Source organism: Podarcis cretensis (genome assembly GCF_951804945.1).
Source record: "Podarcis cretensis genome assembly, chromosome: 4".
Taxonomy (NCBI): Eukaryota; Metazoa; Chordata; class Lepidosauria; order Squamata; family Lacertidae; genus Podarcis; species Podarcis cretensis.
This window is the reverse complement of record NC_137173.1, coordinates 99,278,307-99,295,473: the sequence shown is the minus strand read 5'-3', so window position 1 is coordinate 99,295,473 and position 17,167 is coordinate 99,278,307. Positions and strand designations below refer to the sequence as shown.

Genomic DNA, 17,167 nt, shown 5'->3' with positions numbered 1-17,167 from the left:
ATTTATTTTAAAAGGAAAGAGAGGGAAGCTTTCAACTATAAGACAAGTATGTTGCAGAAGAATTGCACACAAACAAATGCTCATTTACTCAGACTATTATACTCATTAGACTTGTTTAATAATAGATTAAAAGGACTGCAAATCCGTTTAGAAAACAATTCCGTTTACTCTTTCAGTCAAGTGGCTGAAGATTTATTTGAGCAATTCTTACGTCTGCTAGTGGAAGCTCCTGGCAAAGTTTGGTATAAAACTCTGCCGCCTGTTAACAGCTTCTAACCAACCTGTCTAAAACATAGTCCTCTTCTCCTCCTTGTGCCAGGAATAGTACAATACGTACACATAAACTCCTTGATTCACTGAAGTTGGCAAAAGTTGGCCAAGCTATTTGCTTTCCACTCCTTCTCATGTGGTTGGGACGAAGAGAATAACTCTGTCAGGGGTTAATTTGTGGGCCAAATAACTGAAATTTGATGTAATATGAATTAAATGACACCACTTAAATTCTTCAGTATTCTTAGCTTTCAATGACATATATAGTGGTACCTCGGGTGACAGACACTTCAGGTTACAGACTCCGCTAACCCAGAAATAGTACCTTGGGTTAAGAACTTTGCTTCAGGATGAGAACAGAAATTGTGTGGTGGCAGCAGCGGGAGGCCCCATTAGCTAAAGTGGAGTTTCAGGTTAAGAACAGTTTCAGGTTAAGAACCGACCCCCAGAATGAATTAATTTCTTAACCTGAGGTACCACTGTAATGCTAAGCAATATTGACTTAGGGTGAACAAGTGATGCCCAGGCTCCCAGAGAGGATATTGTAGCTGCCTTGATTCTTCTCCAGTGATTCTGCTGCTGCTCTGCACTGAGCTAACCTATGGTTTGGCTTAGCATGTTGTCCAAATCTGTGCTCATGGTTTAGTTCTCCCCAGACCAAAACATGAGCTGTAATCCCCAGACCAAAACATGAGCTGTAATATAATATTGTCCTATGGTTTACAGCTCATGGTTTGTCTAGGAAAGATAAGCCCAAGTCTGGACAACATGCTAAGCCAGACCATGGCTCAGTGTAGTGTAGCAGTAGAACTGGAGGAAAAGAACATCAGAAACAGTAAGTCTCCTGAAATTAGTAGTCCCACATCTTTTGTTTTTTTTTACTGAAGTATTTATAAACCACACACTCATACAAAATATCAAGGCAGTGTACAATAATATATGCAGGTACGATAAAACATAGGGTACCATTAAAAAAATTTAAAATGAGAAGTAAAAAAAATGATTGGTCAATCTTTAACGAAAAGATGAAACAGCTGAATAGGCCTGTTGGTGTAACAACGTGTTCAAGAGACTCCTTAAAGTGCCCAACTTCTAAATGCCCAACTTCTAGATTAAGGTTCTGAAGCACAGAGGCTTCAGAAACATTACTTGGTTGTATCACCTGACTTCAGGGTTACAGAACCTCCCCTCTGTATATAATATTTATTTTCCCAGCTCCTAGGATTTGCAGGAAAGAGTCTATTCCTGGCCTGGTGCTATAGTTGGTGTCATTATGCTAGTATCTGCATATGTCCCCAGACATGAGATTGGCAATTTGCATGGTGCCATCTACCAACGAAGGGCAGTGATCTTTTTATATGCCATCTAATCAGCCATTATGGAAGGAAATGCTTCCTTTCCCTGTTATACGATGTTGTAGAAATTAGAACTGCACACATCACTGCTTGCATCAACTTCAGTAAAAGGTAAAGGGACCCCTGACCATTAGGTCCAGTCGTGACCGACTCTGGGGTTGCGGCACTCATCTCGCTTCATTGGCCGAGGGAGCTGGCGTACAGCTTCCGGGTCATGTGGCCAGCATGACTAAGCCGCTTCTTGCAAACCAGAGCAGCGCACGGAAACGCCGTTTACCTTCCCGCCGGAGCGGTACCTATTTATCTACTTGCACTTTGACATGCTTTCGAACTGCTAGGTTGGCAGGAGCAGGGACTGAGCAACAGGAGCTCACCCCATCACGAGGATTTGAACCACCAACCTTCTGATCGGCAACTACAGCACAACACAGCAGTCCGTTTCCAGACAGGAACTGGACCCAGGCCTCATATCAAACCCGCTTTGCCTCAGCTTATTTGCACTGGCTAGCTGTTCACAACTGCTTCTAGTTCAAGGGGTTGAACACGAACTTTAAATCACTAAAACCTAGGCCTTTAGTGTCTTAAGGAGCATTTTCTTCCCTGTGAACTCCCCTAATCTTTAAGACCTACTAGTGAGGAAAAGCCTCCTTCATTTTGACAAGCTTCTCTAACACACTCAGTATTTCAGAACCAAAAGATTAATGACTCTTGGTAAATAGGCAGCTGTCCTATCAGCACTCTGATTTATGTGTAGCCAAGAGAAATAACATATATGTCCCATTATTCCATGCTGAATATATTTATGACAAAGAGACGATGGAAGCTCTTTTCTACCTAGCCTCCTAGATTATAATAACCTAGAGAAGGCATGAGGTCATTTTCAAATCTATCTGATGTGGTCAGGTATCTCCCAAGCATCCTTCTAATGTCAAAGGTCAGAGAGTATGATATTCACTGATGCTGCTTGTCAAAGTGCATATGGTTCTCCCTCTTATCCTCACAATGGCCCCATGCAATGGCGTAGCGTGGGGGGTGCCAGGGGTGCCGGCCGCACCGGGTGCAACATCTGGGGGGGGCGCGAGTCCAGAGGGAAGGGACAAGTTCCTTCCTCCACCGGGCTCCCTGCCGCCACCGCCAGCCTTGCGCCCTAGCGCGCCCCCCCCCCCCCCCGCCGCTGCTGCGCTCCACTCACTGCTCGCAGGAGGAGCAGCCGCTGCAGCAGCGCTGACGCCGCCACCAACGCCTGGCCGGGCACGGGCAGCCTCCGCACCCCGACACCGCCGCCATCCCCTCGGCCCAGCCACAGGCAGCGGCTGCTTCTGCCGACTGGGAGGGAGGAGAGCTCCGAGGGGCCTCGCCGCGCCCTGCTCTCCCCAAAACCCTCCGAGAGGAAGCCGGCGGGCGGGCGAGGGTCTCCCGGCGGAAGGGGGCGCTGCTGGCTCCGGCTCTCAGCGCAAGTCTCAGCCGCGGGGGGGGGGGGGGGTCGGGCGAGGACGGAGCGCGGCTGGAAGCCCCCGGACCAGGCCGGGGGGAGGAGAGGCGCTCGCCAAGCCCAGATCTGGAGCGCCTCGGAGTGCGGGCTCCACCTACAGCCCAAGGAGAGGAGGGGGCAGGGAGGTGCCCGAGGGGAGGGGGCTTCGGCTGCCTCGGCCCGCGGGGGCTCCGCAAATAATAAATTTAATAAATTCCTGCTGACCCTTAAGGGGGGGGTCCTTGGCTCCTTCGCTCGCCCCCAGCCCCAGTGGCGTAGCGTGGGGGGTGCAGGGGGGCGGCTGCAACATCTGGGGGGGCGCTCGCACTCGAGTGCTAAAATCCAGGGGTTAGGGGGCGCAAATTACTTGCCTTGCCCTGGGTGCTGACAACCCACGCTACGCCACTGGCCCCATGTGAGGTGGATTAGTCTTAGAGATCATGAATGGCCCAAGGTCAACTAGTTGGCTTCTTGGCCCAATGAGGATTTAAACCCAAGGCTGTCTGCTCAGTACTAGTCAGAGATACCACTAGACCACTCTGAATTTGGTTCTGAAGTAACATGCTTAGGGGGTGGCTGTGAAGATGGCTTCAAGTAGGGAGCATCACACAGAGAGGAAAGATAACTAAACTGGGAATTCAAAACTGCTGTATGTATTTTAGACATTTTTTAAAACTCTTAGTCAAACACAAGAGTTACAACCAAAGCATGTTATTTGTGCTTAAGTTCCACCTGAATCACTGAGACAAGTGAATTCCTTCTGATTTCAGTGGGATCAGAGAATGACTAACGCTCTCTGAATTGAGGTCAATGGGTTTCAATATGTTTAATTCTTTGTTGAAATGTGGCCAAACTCCCCCCCCCCCCCCGAAACAGGAGAACAAGAAACAAAGTTCATGAGATGATATTCCCTCCCTGTGGAACGTCCTCCCTTAATATGTCAAGGAGATAAAGGAATACACAACTTTTTGAAGACATCTGAAGGCAGCCCTATAATGGGAAGTTTTTAATGTTTGATGTTTTATTATGTTTTTATATATATGTTGTAAGCTGCCCAGAGTGGCTGGGGAAACCCAGCCAGATGGGAGGGGGAATAATAATAATAATAATAATAATAATAATAATAATAATAATGATGTCCTTTGAGCATTCAGACGTAATAGAATTTTAAAAAATGAAGAGTCATTGAGCTAATATAGTTATTTATAAATTTTCTGGAATTCAGGCAATAAGACACCAATTAGGTAGACGAGCAGGTAGTTAAGTTATGCTCACTTCAGATTTTGTAGTCTACATAGTCCGATCAGTGATCACTCATTACCTAAGTACTGTCGCTGCTTCTTTATTGAGTTCACACCTCACAAAATAATTCATGGCATCTCTTGGGTTGAGTTTCCTGGTGTGTGAAAATAAGCTTCCTGTACCCTCTTTTTTGACGTGCATTTAATAAATGTGTTGCTTATTATCTTTTTGAATATTTTCCTATAGTACAATGGCAGGCAAAACACCTTAGAGGAGCTAGGATATGAGATTCAATAGCAGACTAAAAGACAGCAAATGAAATTTTTAGAGTGATTGACTTTAAAATGCAAACGAAAGGCATCTCAGAGAGATTACTTCAGCTAATCATTTTAGTCTTGTCTTTGAAGAATGTACCTTCATTTAAAATTGAAAATAAATGCTATTTTTTGCTGCTCAGTATTCATGTAAGCACATCAGCAACCACAAATAGAATAAAATAAATGCAACCTTCAGAATTTGCTCTTTATTAATTTTGTGTGTGTTTGCTATCAATGTATTTATCTATCCATCTCTTAAAATAATTAGCCATGGAATATTTTGCAAATATGGGTGCAGTTGTACCATCAGTTATATGTAAGAACAAATTAATTAAATGACACTTATTGAGGTATAGGATCATAGTTTGCTGCTTATTTCCTTGGATCTCTTACATAAAAACTCTGCCTGCCCCCCTTGAGATAATTGCAAAGTATTTACCAGTCACTGAGCTGTAATGTTTCTGTCTTGAAGATTACCTAGCTGGTTAAGTCAGGTTTTTGTTGTTTCTACTTTTACTGAAAAAGCAGTCTTTTTAATAAAGATGTGGTGGCAAAGACTTTAAAATATATATTCATCTTAGCCACACTAAATGCAGTTCTGCAAATTAATTATTCATCTTTAATTGCATTATATAAACAGAAATGACCTGCTAATTTAAAGGAAATCTACCAGTGCAAAATGAATTCTCTTCTATAAAAAAAAAGCCAGATGAACTTGACCTTGTATGAACTTGTTTTGATGTGGCCCAGATGGTAGGCTGCATGCTTGAATAGCGGGCTAGAGCAGAGGAAAAACTAATATAGTAAGATCTAGATTTATAGCCTTTTGCAAATTCCTACCTTGTATTGTCCTTTCAGCATCTGTTCTGCCCCCACTGCGGTCAGCTTCTATCTCTGGGGTCAGGGAGTCTAAAAGCACAAAAAGGTAAGGCTGACATATATTTCACTTCAGTCTCAAATCCCTCTTTTTACAACCTGTTACTCCAGTCCTGAATTACAATACAATCAACCTTTGCCCTGTTTTTAATGTTGAACAATGACTGGATGCCAGCACAATAATTTTTCAATGAGCAAGATTAATGAGAAATAGATGTTTAAAGCAGAGTCAATAACAGAGAGCTGACATCTCAAAGCATTTAATTTAATAAAATCATCTGGTTTAGTTCCCCTCCCCGCAATAATATAGAAATAAAAAATTGCAATACAGAGGAAAAAACGCTTGCTATTTTATCTCTATTGCAGTTGGGAGGAACTAACCACCAACTCTCTTTCCAATATGACCTTTCTGCTTCACACTACTTGAACCATGCATTAGTCTAACAAATGCAAAAAGGTGGCTTCTTACCATTTAGGACCCTGAGATTATCTGTGGAAGCTGCCTGCTTCAGTGTCTGTTCCGCTTGTTCTCGTCTCTTTGTTTCAAATTCAAGTGCTTCCTGCAATTTCCTCTTGGCTTTCTTTTCCTTCTTTAACCTTTTCTGAATTATTGCTGTCATGGAAAAAAATCTATTCAAGTTCAACCCCAAAACCTTGACTTGAACACTTTATTTACTTTAGATTCTTAATAGCTATGACAATACTAAATATAAAATATTACATATATGTACTCATCATTTATTAATAGTTCACTTAGATCAATTTTCATGGTCCAGTTTTATACACCAGAAAAAAAGGTTATAATGAGCCATATCTTCCCTGGATTGACATTATATTATTACATGGCATTCTGCTAAAGTTGTAATCTATGCAAGCAGAAACACCAATCCAACTCTTTAGGATTGGTATCCGTGGCTTAAAGCAGTTTTAATGAGCAGGAAAGAAAGGATTTGTTTAAAAACCCAAATGTGTTACGAATTTCAAAACACTGCATAGCGTCACCTGATGTGAGCATCTCATCTGGAACCTGCCTTTCCAAACACTTTCACATGCTTGCCATTTTTGTTTCTCAATTATGCAAGCTCCTCGCAGGTTAATAATATTTCCTTTCGTGCTCCTAGCTGCTTGTTCTTTTCTCTTCCACAAGGTGGAGTTTGCAATGGAGTTGAGCTCAGGTGACAGACTCCTGGAAGCATTCCAGTTCACGATGATTTTCTGTCCTGAATCTGCATAAACTACTGGGATAAACAAGCCCATGTAATCTTTCAGAAATTCCTCTTCAGCTGTGACATGTTTAAATTCCTTCCAAGGTACCCAAGCCTATTAACTTTCCACTTTCAACCTTCATCCTCCTCCTCTTTGGGCAAGTGTCATTAGCTGCCTTCCTTGCCCTCTGCCGCCCTCCCTCTAGCAGGCAGGAGGCGAGTGTACATCATGCTGACATCTGCAGCAGGGCAGTGTTCATTGTCAAGTCAAACATCAGGCAGATGCACGGTTGTACAGCAATGAAGATGGAATTTATAAAATAAGGGCTCTTTTAAAGATGCACCGAGAGGGACGCAGGTGGCGCTGTGGGTTAAAGCCTCAGTGCCTAGGACTTGCCGATCGAAAGGTCGGCGGTTCGAATCCCTGCGGCGGGGTGCGCTCCCGCTGCTCGGTCCCAGCGCCTGCCAACCTAGCAGTTCGAAAGCACCTCCGGGTGCAAGTAGATAAATAGGGACCGCTTACCAGCGGGAAGGTAAACGGCGTTTCCGTGTGCGGCTCTGGCTCTGGCTCTGGCTCTGGCCAGAGCAGTGATGTCACGCTGGCCACGTGACCCGGAAGTGTCTCCGGACAGCGCTGGCCCCTGGCCTCTTAAGTGAGATGGGCGCACAACCCCAGAGTCTGTCAAGACTGGCCCGTACGGACAGGGGTACCTTTACCTTTTAAAGATGCACCGACTTCGGAGGTCCTTGTGGTGCAAAACCATTTTAAGAACGTGTGTGAAGCCAGAATGCAATTCCTACCATGCCAGAAACAGCATTCATACGGCAAACAAAGAAAGTTCTTATTATATTTCAAATGTGAGGTCGAAACACCTTGAGCAGCTCTGAGGTTTAATGTTTTATTATAACCACACTGTTAACAACCTAAATGAATACATAGAAAGCACAGGTTGCTTTCTGAATTATATGTTTGTTGTAGCTTATCCTTTGTAGCTAGGGCTGTGGATTTCACAGCCGCAGAAAGTAATGTTTTGCTGTGCACCTAACCACTTCAGAAATACGATGCTAGTTTTACTACAATCATAGCAGAGTGTACAGTCAAAACAGTCACTAATTAGAGGATAGGAATGGAAATCAAAGGAAATGAGACAAGTAAACATGTCATGAAGCATAACTCATAAGCAGCTTAGGGTATATATGCCCCTATATAAGGTTCCTGTGCTGTTGAAAGCACATGAAGTTTTACTACTAGTTCATTAGCTCAGCTGTTTGCTTATAAGCCCAACATATCAATCCTTAACACATTTACCTGGAAGGCGGCTTCATTGATCTGATCTGTTAGGGTGCCAAAACACTTTAACTTTTGGGGTGCTTTGTTTGCTTACTTTGGTCATGCATCATCATAGCCCGTAACTGGTTGTGCTCTTTTATCTCTGGTCGGGGACAGAGGGTGGCACTAGGGAGTGAAATGTCGTCGCGCCACTCCTTGGTGTGTGGAGTGCCACAGGGCGCAATTCTCTCCCCGATGCTTTTTAACATCTTTATGTGCCCCCTTGCCCAGATTATCCGGAGCTTTGGGCTGGGCTGTCACCAATATGCTGATGACACTCAGCTCTATCTGCTGATGGATGGCCACACCGACTTGACCCCGAACACACTGACCAGATGCTTGGAAGCTGTGGCTGGATGGTTTCGTGGGAGCCGATTGAAACTAAATCCTTCGAAGACAGAGGTCCTATGGCTAGGTCGGGATGGCATGGGGATGAGGGACCAACTGCCTTCTCTTGTGGGGGCCCAATTAGTGCCATTGCCTTCCGTTAAGAGTTTGGGTGTAATCCTTGACGCCTCCCTTTCCATGGAGGCGCAGGTTACAGCAACAGCTAAGGCGACATTTTTCCACCTTCGCCGCATCAAGCAGTTGGTCCCTTACCTTTCCCGCCCCGACTTGGCCACAGTTGCGACGGTCATCTCCAGGCTTGACTACTGTAATTCGCTCTATGCGGGGCTGCCCTTGAAGTTCTCCCAGAAACTCCAGCGGGTGCAGAATGCTGCAGCGAGGCTCCTCACGGGGTCTCTGCCATGGGAGCATATTCACCCAGTGCTTTTCAAGCTGCACTGGCTCCCGGTGGAGTACAGGGTCAGATTTAAGGTGCTGCTTTTGACCTTTAAAGCCCTTCATGGCCTAGGACCCTCGTACCTACGGGACCGCCTCTCCCGGTATGCCCCAAGGAGAGCCTCAAGGTCCATAAATAGCAACACCCTAGTGGTCCCGGGCCCTAAGGAAGTTAGATTGGCTTCAACCAGAGCCAGGGCCTTCTCAACACTGGCTCCGGCCTGGTGGAATGATCTGTCTCATGAGACCAGGGCCCTGCAGGATCTGATTTCTTTCCGCAGGGCCTGTAAGACAGAGTTGTTCTGCCTGGCCTTTGGCTTGGAGCCAATTTGATTCCCTCCCTCCCTCTCTCTTTTTTTTTTCTTCTTTTCCTTCTCCTCCTGCGATGAGGCTACATTTTAATATTTTAATGTTCCATTATTTTAATGTTGTATTTTATTTTTGTTTTTAAGTTGTAATCATTCATCTTGTTTTTATTATTGCTTGTAAGCCGCTCTGAGCCCGGCCTTGGCTGGGGAGGGCGGGGTATAAATAAAAAATTATTATTATTATTATTATTATTATTATTATTATTATTATTATTTTCATAATACTTTGGACAGTAGCATCAAAACCGATTTAAGGAGAAAAGCTCTATTTAGCCTTTCAGTTGTAACTGGGTGGACCCTAGTAGCTATTTGAAATATTGGTGGGAAGGGGAACCTTAGTTATATGAATAAGTAGGTGGAACTACCATATGCCTAAGGTAACTGGGGTCCCCAGCAATTTCTAAAAATAGAAGAGGGAAAACTTTAGCATCATAAATTCCATTTAAAATAATAATAATCTGGTTATAACACTTTAAGAGCACTGGAGTAGATTTCTCCCCTTCTCTTTGGTAAACATAGAGGTAGAGGTGTCTCTACATCTTCAAGACCTGCTTCTGTGCTGCCACCATGTGAAAATCCTGTGATCATGGAACAACCAGCAGGTTCTCATTGGAAGATCAGCTTGGTTTGTAACAGTCCACCAAATATCCTGGTCCCAGGCTGGTTAGAATTTAGATGTCAGCAAAACTTTAAACCTGGCTCATTAGCTCACAGGGAGCCAGTGCAGTTCTTTCAACACAGAGAGGTGAAATCTACACACATATAAAAAACGCTGTGAAAATGCTTTTTTTTTAAATTTTTTTTTGAAAAATACATTGAATTTGACATAGCTCACTGTCGTCCTCTAGTGTCACATTTGTATATTTGCACATTACAACACACTTAAAAGGCTTTATTTGCAGTTGTTTAGCTGAGTCCTAAGCACCCTAATAGCTGCATTTCACACTAGCTGCAGCATCTAAACCAGACACAAGGGCAGCCTAACATAGAGCACATTACGGTAGTCTAATTGTGAATTCTAATTCTACGGCAACTTGGCCAGGGCATCTCTGTCCAGCAACAGTTGTGCATGCCAACTGAATCTGGTAATGAGCACTCTTAGCTACTGAGTTCACCTGGGCCTCTACTGACGGTGATGGACCTATGAGCAGTCCCTAAACTATGAACCTGCTCATTCAGAAAATGTGCAACCCCAGGCAGAGCTGTACACAATTCCATCTTGTCAGGATTTTGTAACTTCAGCTTGCTTATGAGTGCATCCAAGTACTGGCTTAGGGTATGCAGTGCCTTTCCTGAATCAGATATTGCAGAGAAATAGTTGGGCATGATCAGCATACTGGTGAATCCCAAATTTCCTGATGACTTCTACATGCAACTTTATCTGGGCATAAAATAGCACAGGGAAGAAAACTGTGCCTTGTGGCACCTCCCTGTGCCAGCCGGTAGAGGCACGGCCACCCAATGTTCGTGCCTGAAACTAACCCCACATGCAGGAGTGGCCTCATTCTGTTCTAAAATTGGTCCTGAAGCCAGCCTAGAATGATTCAACTATAACTGCAGGTGAAATGACCACCTTGCCCCCCAAAAGTATATTGCTGACTGAGTGGTAGTTGGCAAAAATCTCTGGCAAAAACCACACCTCCTTGAAGGGATCAGGGACCACCCCAACACAAAGCAAAGCATTCACCGCACTCTGGATCTAGCCAGTAAACCCTCCAGAGCTGACACAAACCAGAGAGCGTGGAGTAGGCTGCACAGCTGCAAGAGCCATATCCACATCCTCAGGCATTAGTAACTGAAACTGATCCCACAGTATCAGACATGATGGTGCACTGGATATGGTGATAGACGTTGCATCAATGGTGGCACTCAAGTCTACCTGGAGATGGGCGTTTTTGTTCTCAAAGTGCCTTGCAAAACCATCCAGTGGGCCCCCGAGGGCTTCAAGACTCTTCTCCCTCGGAAAACCTCCACTAAATGGCTACGTGAGGAAGCAATGGAAGTGGCAAAGTAGGCCTTCTCTGCCAGCTCTGCCACCATGCAGTAGGCAGGATTATGTGCTCTTAAGCATGTTCAGTCACTATCGCAACAAGACTCGTACCGCTTGTGCACCAGCTATCTCTGTACCTGTTTCATTGCCTGTAGCTCTAAGATAAATCTAGGGGCTGCTGGGCCCCTGCAATTTCAGAGAATGTGCAATTGGGTCTATGCCCTACCATGCTTTGCCATTCCATAGAATAATTAGGCTCTCAGTAGAACTGCCAGGGCAGGCTGCAGGACCCCCTCGCGGCCCCCCCAAGCATTCAGCAACATTTTGGAATCCGTCTCCAAGGGCAGAAAAATTTAATAGGAGCCCCATCACTGCAGTGAGGGATTGATTCCATCAGACCAAACTTCAAGTGGCAGTGGATAACAGCGTAATTTCAATCCCGTAACATACAGACCACCCTCAACCCAAGACTAGATTGCAAGTGTGCCCTGCCATACATGTTGAACAGGTGACAAACTGAGAAGCCCCATGGTTTTCTTAGAAGTTCTGAGCTGCCTTACAAGTGCGCTGATTATTTCTAATGTTATTGGGGGTGGGGGAGAGAATCCTTTTAAGGTATTGGGGTACATTGGACCCCCCATCTTTCAGCCCGGACACTGAGATCCAGCACCGAGGGCCTTCTGGCGGTTTTTTAACACTTGATTGGAAGCCACCCAGGGTGGCTGGGGAAACTCAGCCAGATGGGCGGGGTATAAATAATAAATAAATTATATTATTGTTATTATTATTATCATCAACATCATTATCATCATCATCTATGAGCCCAGTATTTCACCTAGGCATTTTGTTGTTACTTCTCTTTTGCTTTCCCTTTCGTTAACATTGTGAGGACCAATGAATCCCAATAGTGGTTTTTGGGGGTGGGTGTGTTAAACTATGTTTTTGGAATGTGATACTACTAAAACTTATTTCCTCCTTTTAAACTAGAATCATTTTGAAATTTATCATGATCTTGAAAGGGGGTCTACAGAATGTCAGCAGCAGATTGGCACTATTAAAAAAATGGTTAATAAGGTTTAACAAAGAGTTATGGTCATCCACCCAGGGTTTCTGCTCTGCAACCTCGATTTCCTTTACCTAACAGTATTCTCCTGACCATGCTAGCAAACAACCCAATTTGAACAGCAAGGACACATAGAAGGGCCTTCTCCAAACTGCAATACTTCCTTCCTATGGAGTCTCATTTTTTTCAGAAGTGGTGTAATATTTCTTCTTTGGGTTTTGCTCCAGAATCTACAGCTATGTGCAGGAACTCTTAGTGCCTCCTGACAATCTCTACCATCCCTAGCAGTGCTTTTCCTTTCTAAGCGCACAACACCCGTGAGAACACATGAATGGGGAGAAGGAAGAGGGCCTGATTGGTCAGCAAGAGTCCAGGAAAGCCTCCAAGTTCCTTTTGAGTGCCTGATGATATCATCAGACACAAAAGGGGCCTGGCCGATTCATAATTAATCCAGGGGAAATGATTAATTTTCAGTTGTCCAGTGAACATCTGGGCAATTAATCCAGTTCTCCTGGATTCATTACAAATCTTCCCAGGGATGTCAGTCTGCTCGTCATTAACTTTATGTAGATTACCTAGCCCCAGTTGTGGTGTCATGATTCCAAACTAACTTTATCCCTTTACCTATGAGGTGCAACTGCCAAATGTCAGGTCCTAAAGTAGAATAATAAAATTTAAGTAAGAATCACTTGAATATCCCTTTTTAGAAATGTGCTTTGGAAATAGCCAATGAATTAAAATTGACCTACATCAAATAATATAAATATCCGTTTTCACGATATGCCGTCTGAAACTTTGTGAATTCCTTTTGACCTTGCTACTGTCAAGACTGTGGCGAAGACAAGAAAAAATTCTACACTGAAAACCTACAGTCAAATTTTTGCACCGAGCATTGAAGCGATATAATTTTCTGTGTGAAACCTTTTAAAGATAAAAAGGGTCTTTATACGAAACCATATGTTGTATCATTGGCAGTTACTCTTGTGCAAGGGAACTAAGGCAAGTCATATTTGAATAGTGGCATGGTATCTTTGGAAAACTGAGATAATGCATGAACCCTATAAATGATTATGTTTCTATAATCATTACCTCTGTTCTTCTGTTCCACTGCCAACTGTTTTTCAAGTGTTTCCCTCAGTTCTCGTTCCCTGAAAAGTTCCATTTTCAGCTCTGTCTTTTCCAGCTGGACTTGCTTCTCCTGAGCTCGAGCGTTGTCTATGGCAACCTTCAACAGGCCCTGTTGGGAGACAAAGTTCAATGGAGTAATCTTCTGAAATATTAAGCTACCCAATCGATGTCTGTTAGCTATGTAAAATCCCAATAGTAACCTGCCGGTACATAACATGTTATCAAATCATAGCACAGTTGCAGCATTGTGGAGAGGGAAACAACAGAAATAGTACAAAACCTCTTGACACTTTTCTTCATATAATTAATAGAAACATACAACTTATAGAAACATGCCACAAGCTTTTATGGGAAGGAGCTATCGCTCAATGGAAGAGGACATAGTTTGTATGCAAAAGATCCCAGGTTCAGTCCCTGGTATTTCCCAAGTAGGATAGGGAGAGAATTGTCTCAGAAACCCCAGAGAGCCTCCCTTCACCACTCCGCAGGTAAATGAGATTCTACTTCCAGAATAACAAAGACACAGAAATCATTCCGGGTTAAATGCCACACTGTACACAGTAGTCTAGTTCTTTAAGCGACCTCTTTTGAGATTGTAGTTTCAAACAATGTGGTATTATAACCAAAAAAAAGTCACAGAAGTGTCAGTAAATGCAAAAGCTCACAAGCAGACCTCCTTTACATTTTGACGATCCCTTCTTGTTGAACAATAAAACCTAGCTGCTATGGCAACTGCCATCTTTACTCAATCAGCAACATTCATGTACATGTTTCTTCTTCATCAGGAACAAACAATTAGTAACAAATGAAAGAGATCATTACATCAAGTGCCCTTTTAGATCACCCCAATTAAAACTTTAGTTTAGCTGTATTTTAATTCTAACATACCAAATTCTAATTTTCTGCTCTGATTGCTCTTGTTGACTTATCTTTGAAAGATGTACTCGCAGCGCAAAGCCTAGAGATTTATTTAGCAAGATGCCAATGTTGGCACCACTTAACGTGTTGATTGGTTGTATTATCAGTAGCAATGGAAAATAAATTACTATTAAACTATTATTGTCCTTGGCTGACAAAACACAATATTTTGCTGTTCTTTAAATATGAAACAATCATGGATAAACATGGAGAATAATGCTAAACTGCAACACTGATGGGTGTAATTTTATGTTAAGCACCTTTGCAAAGTGTGAAGCTGCTAAGAGCATGTTACATTTTCATTGGGCCTCCGCACCATATCTTCTCATCCACCCTATTCCCCTAACATATTTTTGAAACACTTTCTTCTAATGTTCCTAATGGTAATGCACTGTCTACTGCTGCTCATTATGTCTGGAAAAATATTAGCATTTTTGGCTCTGAAACCCACCAGGGACAACTTACAACCTATGGAAAATGAACTTTCGTCTTTAGAAGTTATATCCAGCACATCAGCAGGGCAGCCAAAATATTACACTTGGAGCCAAATTGATGCGTATGCAAAAATGTTACTGCTGCCAATGGCAATCCTAATGTGATGCACTCTGAAATAATAGGTATTAACTCATAGTCAGTGTAGCAGCGTGAGAGAAGGGGCAAATAACGTAGCCCCTAGGACCCTCAGGTGCCTTTGAGCCATCAACAATAGTAGTAATTTCTGGGCTGTTTGGATTTGTGTGAATTCTCTCTAGACCCATTGAAAAAAGATTTTAGAAGACACTTTGGCTAATCCTCTTCCGTGATATTAAATCAATGTGCTGCCAAACCATTGAAAATGCAGTGCAAACTAGGACTACAACACTGTGCGCAGGTAGTTTGCTTGACTCTCACTGACGTCAAGAGCATTTAAAATGCCTAATGGGTCTAGGATTACTGCCCAGGACAGCAACACAGGGAAATATGTTCTTTTATGGAGACACAGACTTACAGTGAAGTTGACCAATGGTAGTAAAACCAAGAAAGTCAGGTTTCTTTTAAGGTAATAAGGCTGTATCATAACAGGACATTACTTTTAAACCATTTGTACAAAACTCTCTAATCCCAACCTGGAAAGAGATTATGCAGAGAAACCCTATCAAAATAACTGGGGAGACATTACCAGCAGCTAATCCGGCTTCGTCTGGTTTATAGCACTGAAAGTCTTGGTTGTCCTGATTGATGACCTTTAGCAGGACAGAGGCTGAAGGCACATGACCCCAAACAGCTTTCAATATCATTAACCATGGTATTGTATTGAGAGTTGTTCTTTGGGCTGAGAAGTTGGAGATACAGCAGCTTCACTACTACCTGCAGGGCTTGTTTCAGAGAGTAGCACTGGGGGACTTATGCTTGACCACCTGACACTAGTACCATTAGATGCCAAAAGGTTCCATTTTGTCCCCCATGTTCTTTAATATCTACATGAAGCAGCAGGCGAAAGTCATCTCTGGATCTGGAGTACGGTGCCACCAATATGTGCATGAGACCCAGCTTTGTTTCCCCTTGTCATCTAAATCATAGAATCATAGAGTTGGAAGAGACCACATAAAACTGCCTCCTTCCATATTCCACTTGCAGTTGACTTGCATCAACAGTGTAGCACCCATTGGATACTACTCTCTATGTACTTTCTATACTTAAAACTCTTCTATTCCGCCCTTTGAGATTTCTAGGGCTAAAGCTAATAAAAACAAAGAAAAAAACTTTGAAAGGCAGGGATAAAAACAATAATAAGGAGAAAATAGATTAAAAGGGTATTTTCCTGATCCCATGCATCCTATGCATGTTTACATGGGTAGAAGCTCTTGGGTATTATGCCCAGGTAAATTACTAAGATGATAGCCTAAAAGACATAGGTGCGGGTGCCAGGTGAGCCCCCCTGGGAGCTCAGCCATTTTTTACACCCTCCTCACTTGAAGTAGCAGAGGCAGCTGAAGGAGGGCCTTTGAAGAATATTTCAGCATGTGGACAAGTAAAGAATTTTTTTTAAGGAATTAAAAGAAAAAACAATAAAAGCAACACAAATCAGAAGAGCAGAATAAAAGCAGTCAGCAGAGATAAAAGGTGTTTGCCTGGGGTGGAAATGACGTGAAAATGGCAAGGAGGGAACAGGTTCAGATTTATATTTTTAAAAAACCATCCCAAATAAAGTGAATATTAATTCCTTTAAGCTGTAAGGTGGGAACATGTGAGCAAGTAAAATAAACCCTTTACAGTTGCATAAAGCAAGGAGGAACATTTGGATAGGAGAAACAGCAAGAGGAAGGGTGTACTTAGTGCTTCCCTGTCCTGTCCAACCCCCTGCCAAGCAGGAAACACCATCAGAGCACTCCTGACATATGGTTGTCAAGCCTCTGCTTAAAGACCTCCAGAGAAGGAGACTCCACCACACTCCTTGGCAGCAAATTCCACTGTCAAACAGCTCTTACTGTCAGGAAGTTCTTCCTAATGTTTAGGTGGAATCTTCTTTCTTGTAGTTTGGAACCATTGCTCCGTGTCCGCTTCTCTGGAGCAGCAGAAAATAACCTTTCTCCCTCCTCTATGTGACATCCTTTTATATATTTGAACATGGCTGTCATATCACCCCTTAACCTCCTCTTCTCCAGGCTAAACATGCCCAGCTCCCTTAGCCGTTCCTCATAAGGCATCGTTTCCAGGCCTTTGACCATTTTGGTTGCCCTCCTCTGGACACGTTCCAGTTTGTCAGTGTCCTTCTTGAACTGTGGTGCCCAGAACTGGACACAGTACTCCAGGTGAGGTCTGACCAGAGCAGAATACAGTGGCACTATTACTTCCGGTGAGGCTATGCAGG

The 17,167-nt window shown here is 43.4% G+C and overlaps 1 protein-coding gene across 8 annotated transcripts in view; it reads right to left on the bottom strand.

Moving 5' to 3' along the window:
• Positions 1–17,167, bottom strand: part of DACH1 (dachshund family transcription factor 1) — a 372,289-nt gene that overhangs the window by 22,781 nt on the left and 332,341 nt on the right. For all 8 annotated transcript variants that reach the window (XM_079972643.1, XM_079972639.1, XM_079972640.1 and 5 more), the window contains 3 exons: positions 13,360–13,507; positions 6,001–6,144; positions 5,496–5,564 (listed from right to left, as the gene is read on the bottom strand). In XM_079972643.1, the coding sequence (XP_079828769.1) occupies positions 5,496–5,564; positions 6,001–6,144; positions 13,360–13,507 (361 nt within the window). The remainder of the gene's footprint in view (positions 1–5,495; positions 5,565–6,000; positions 6,145–13,359; positions 13,508–17,167) is intronic.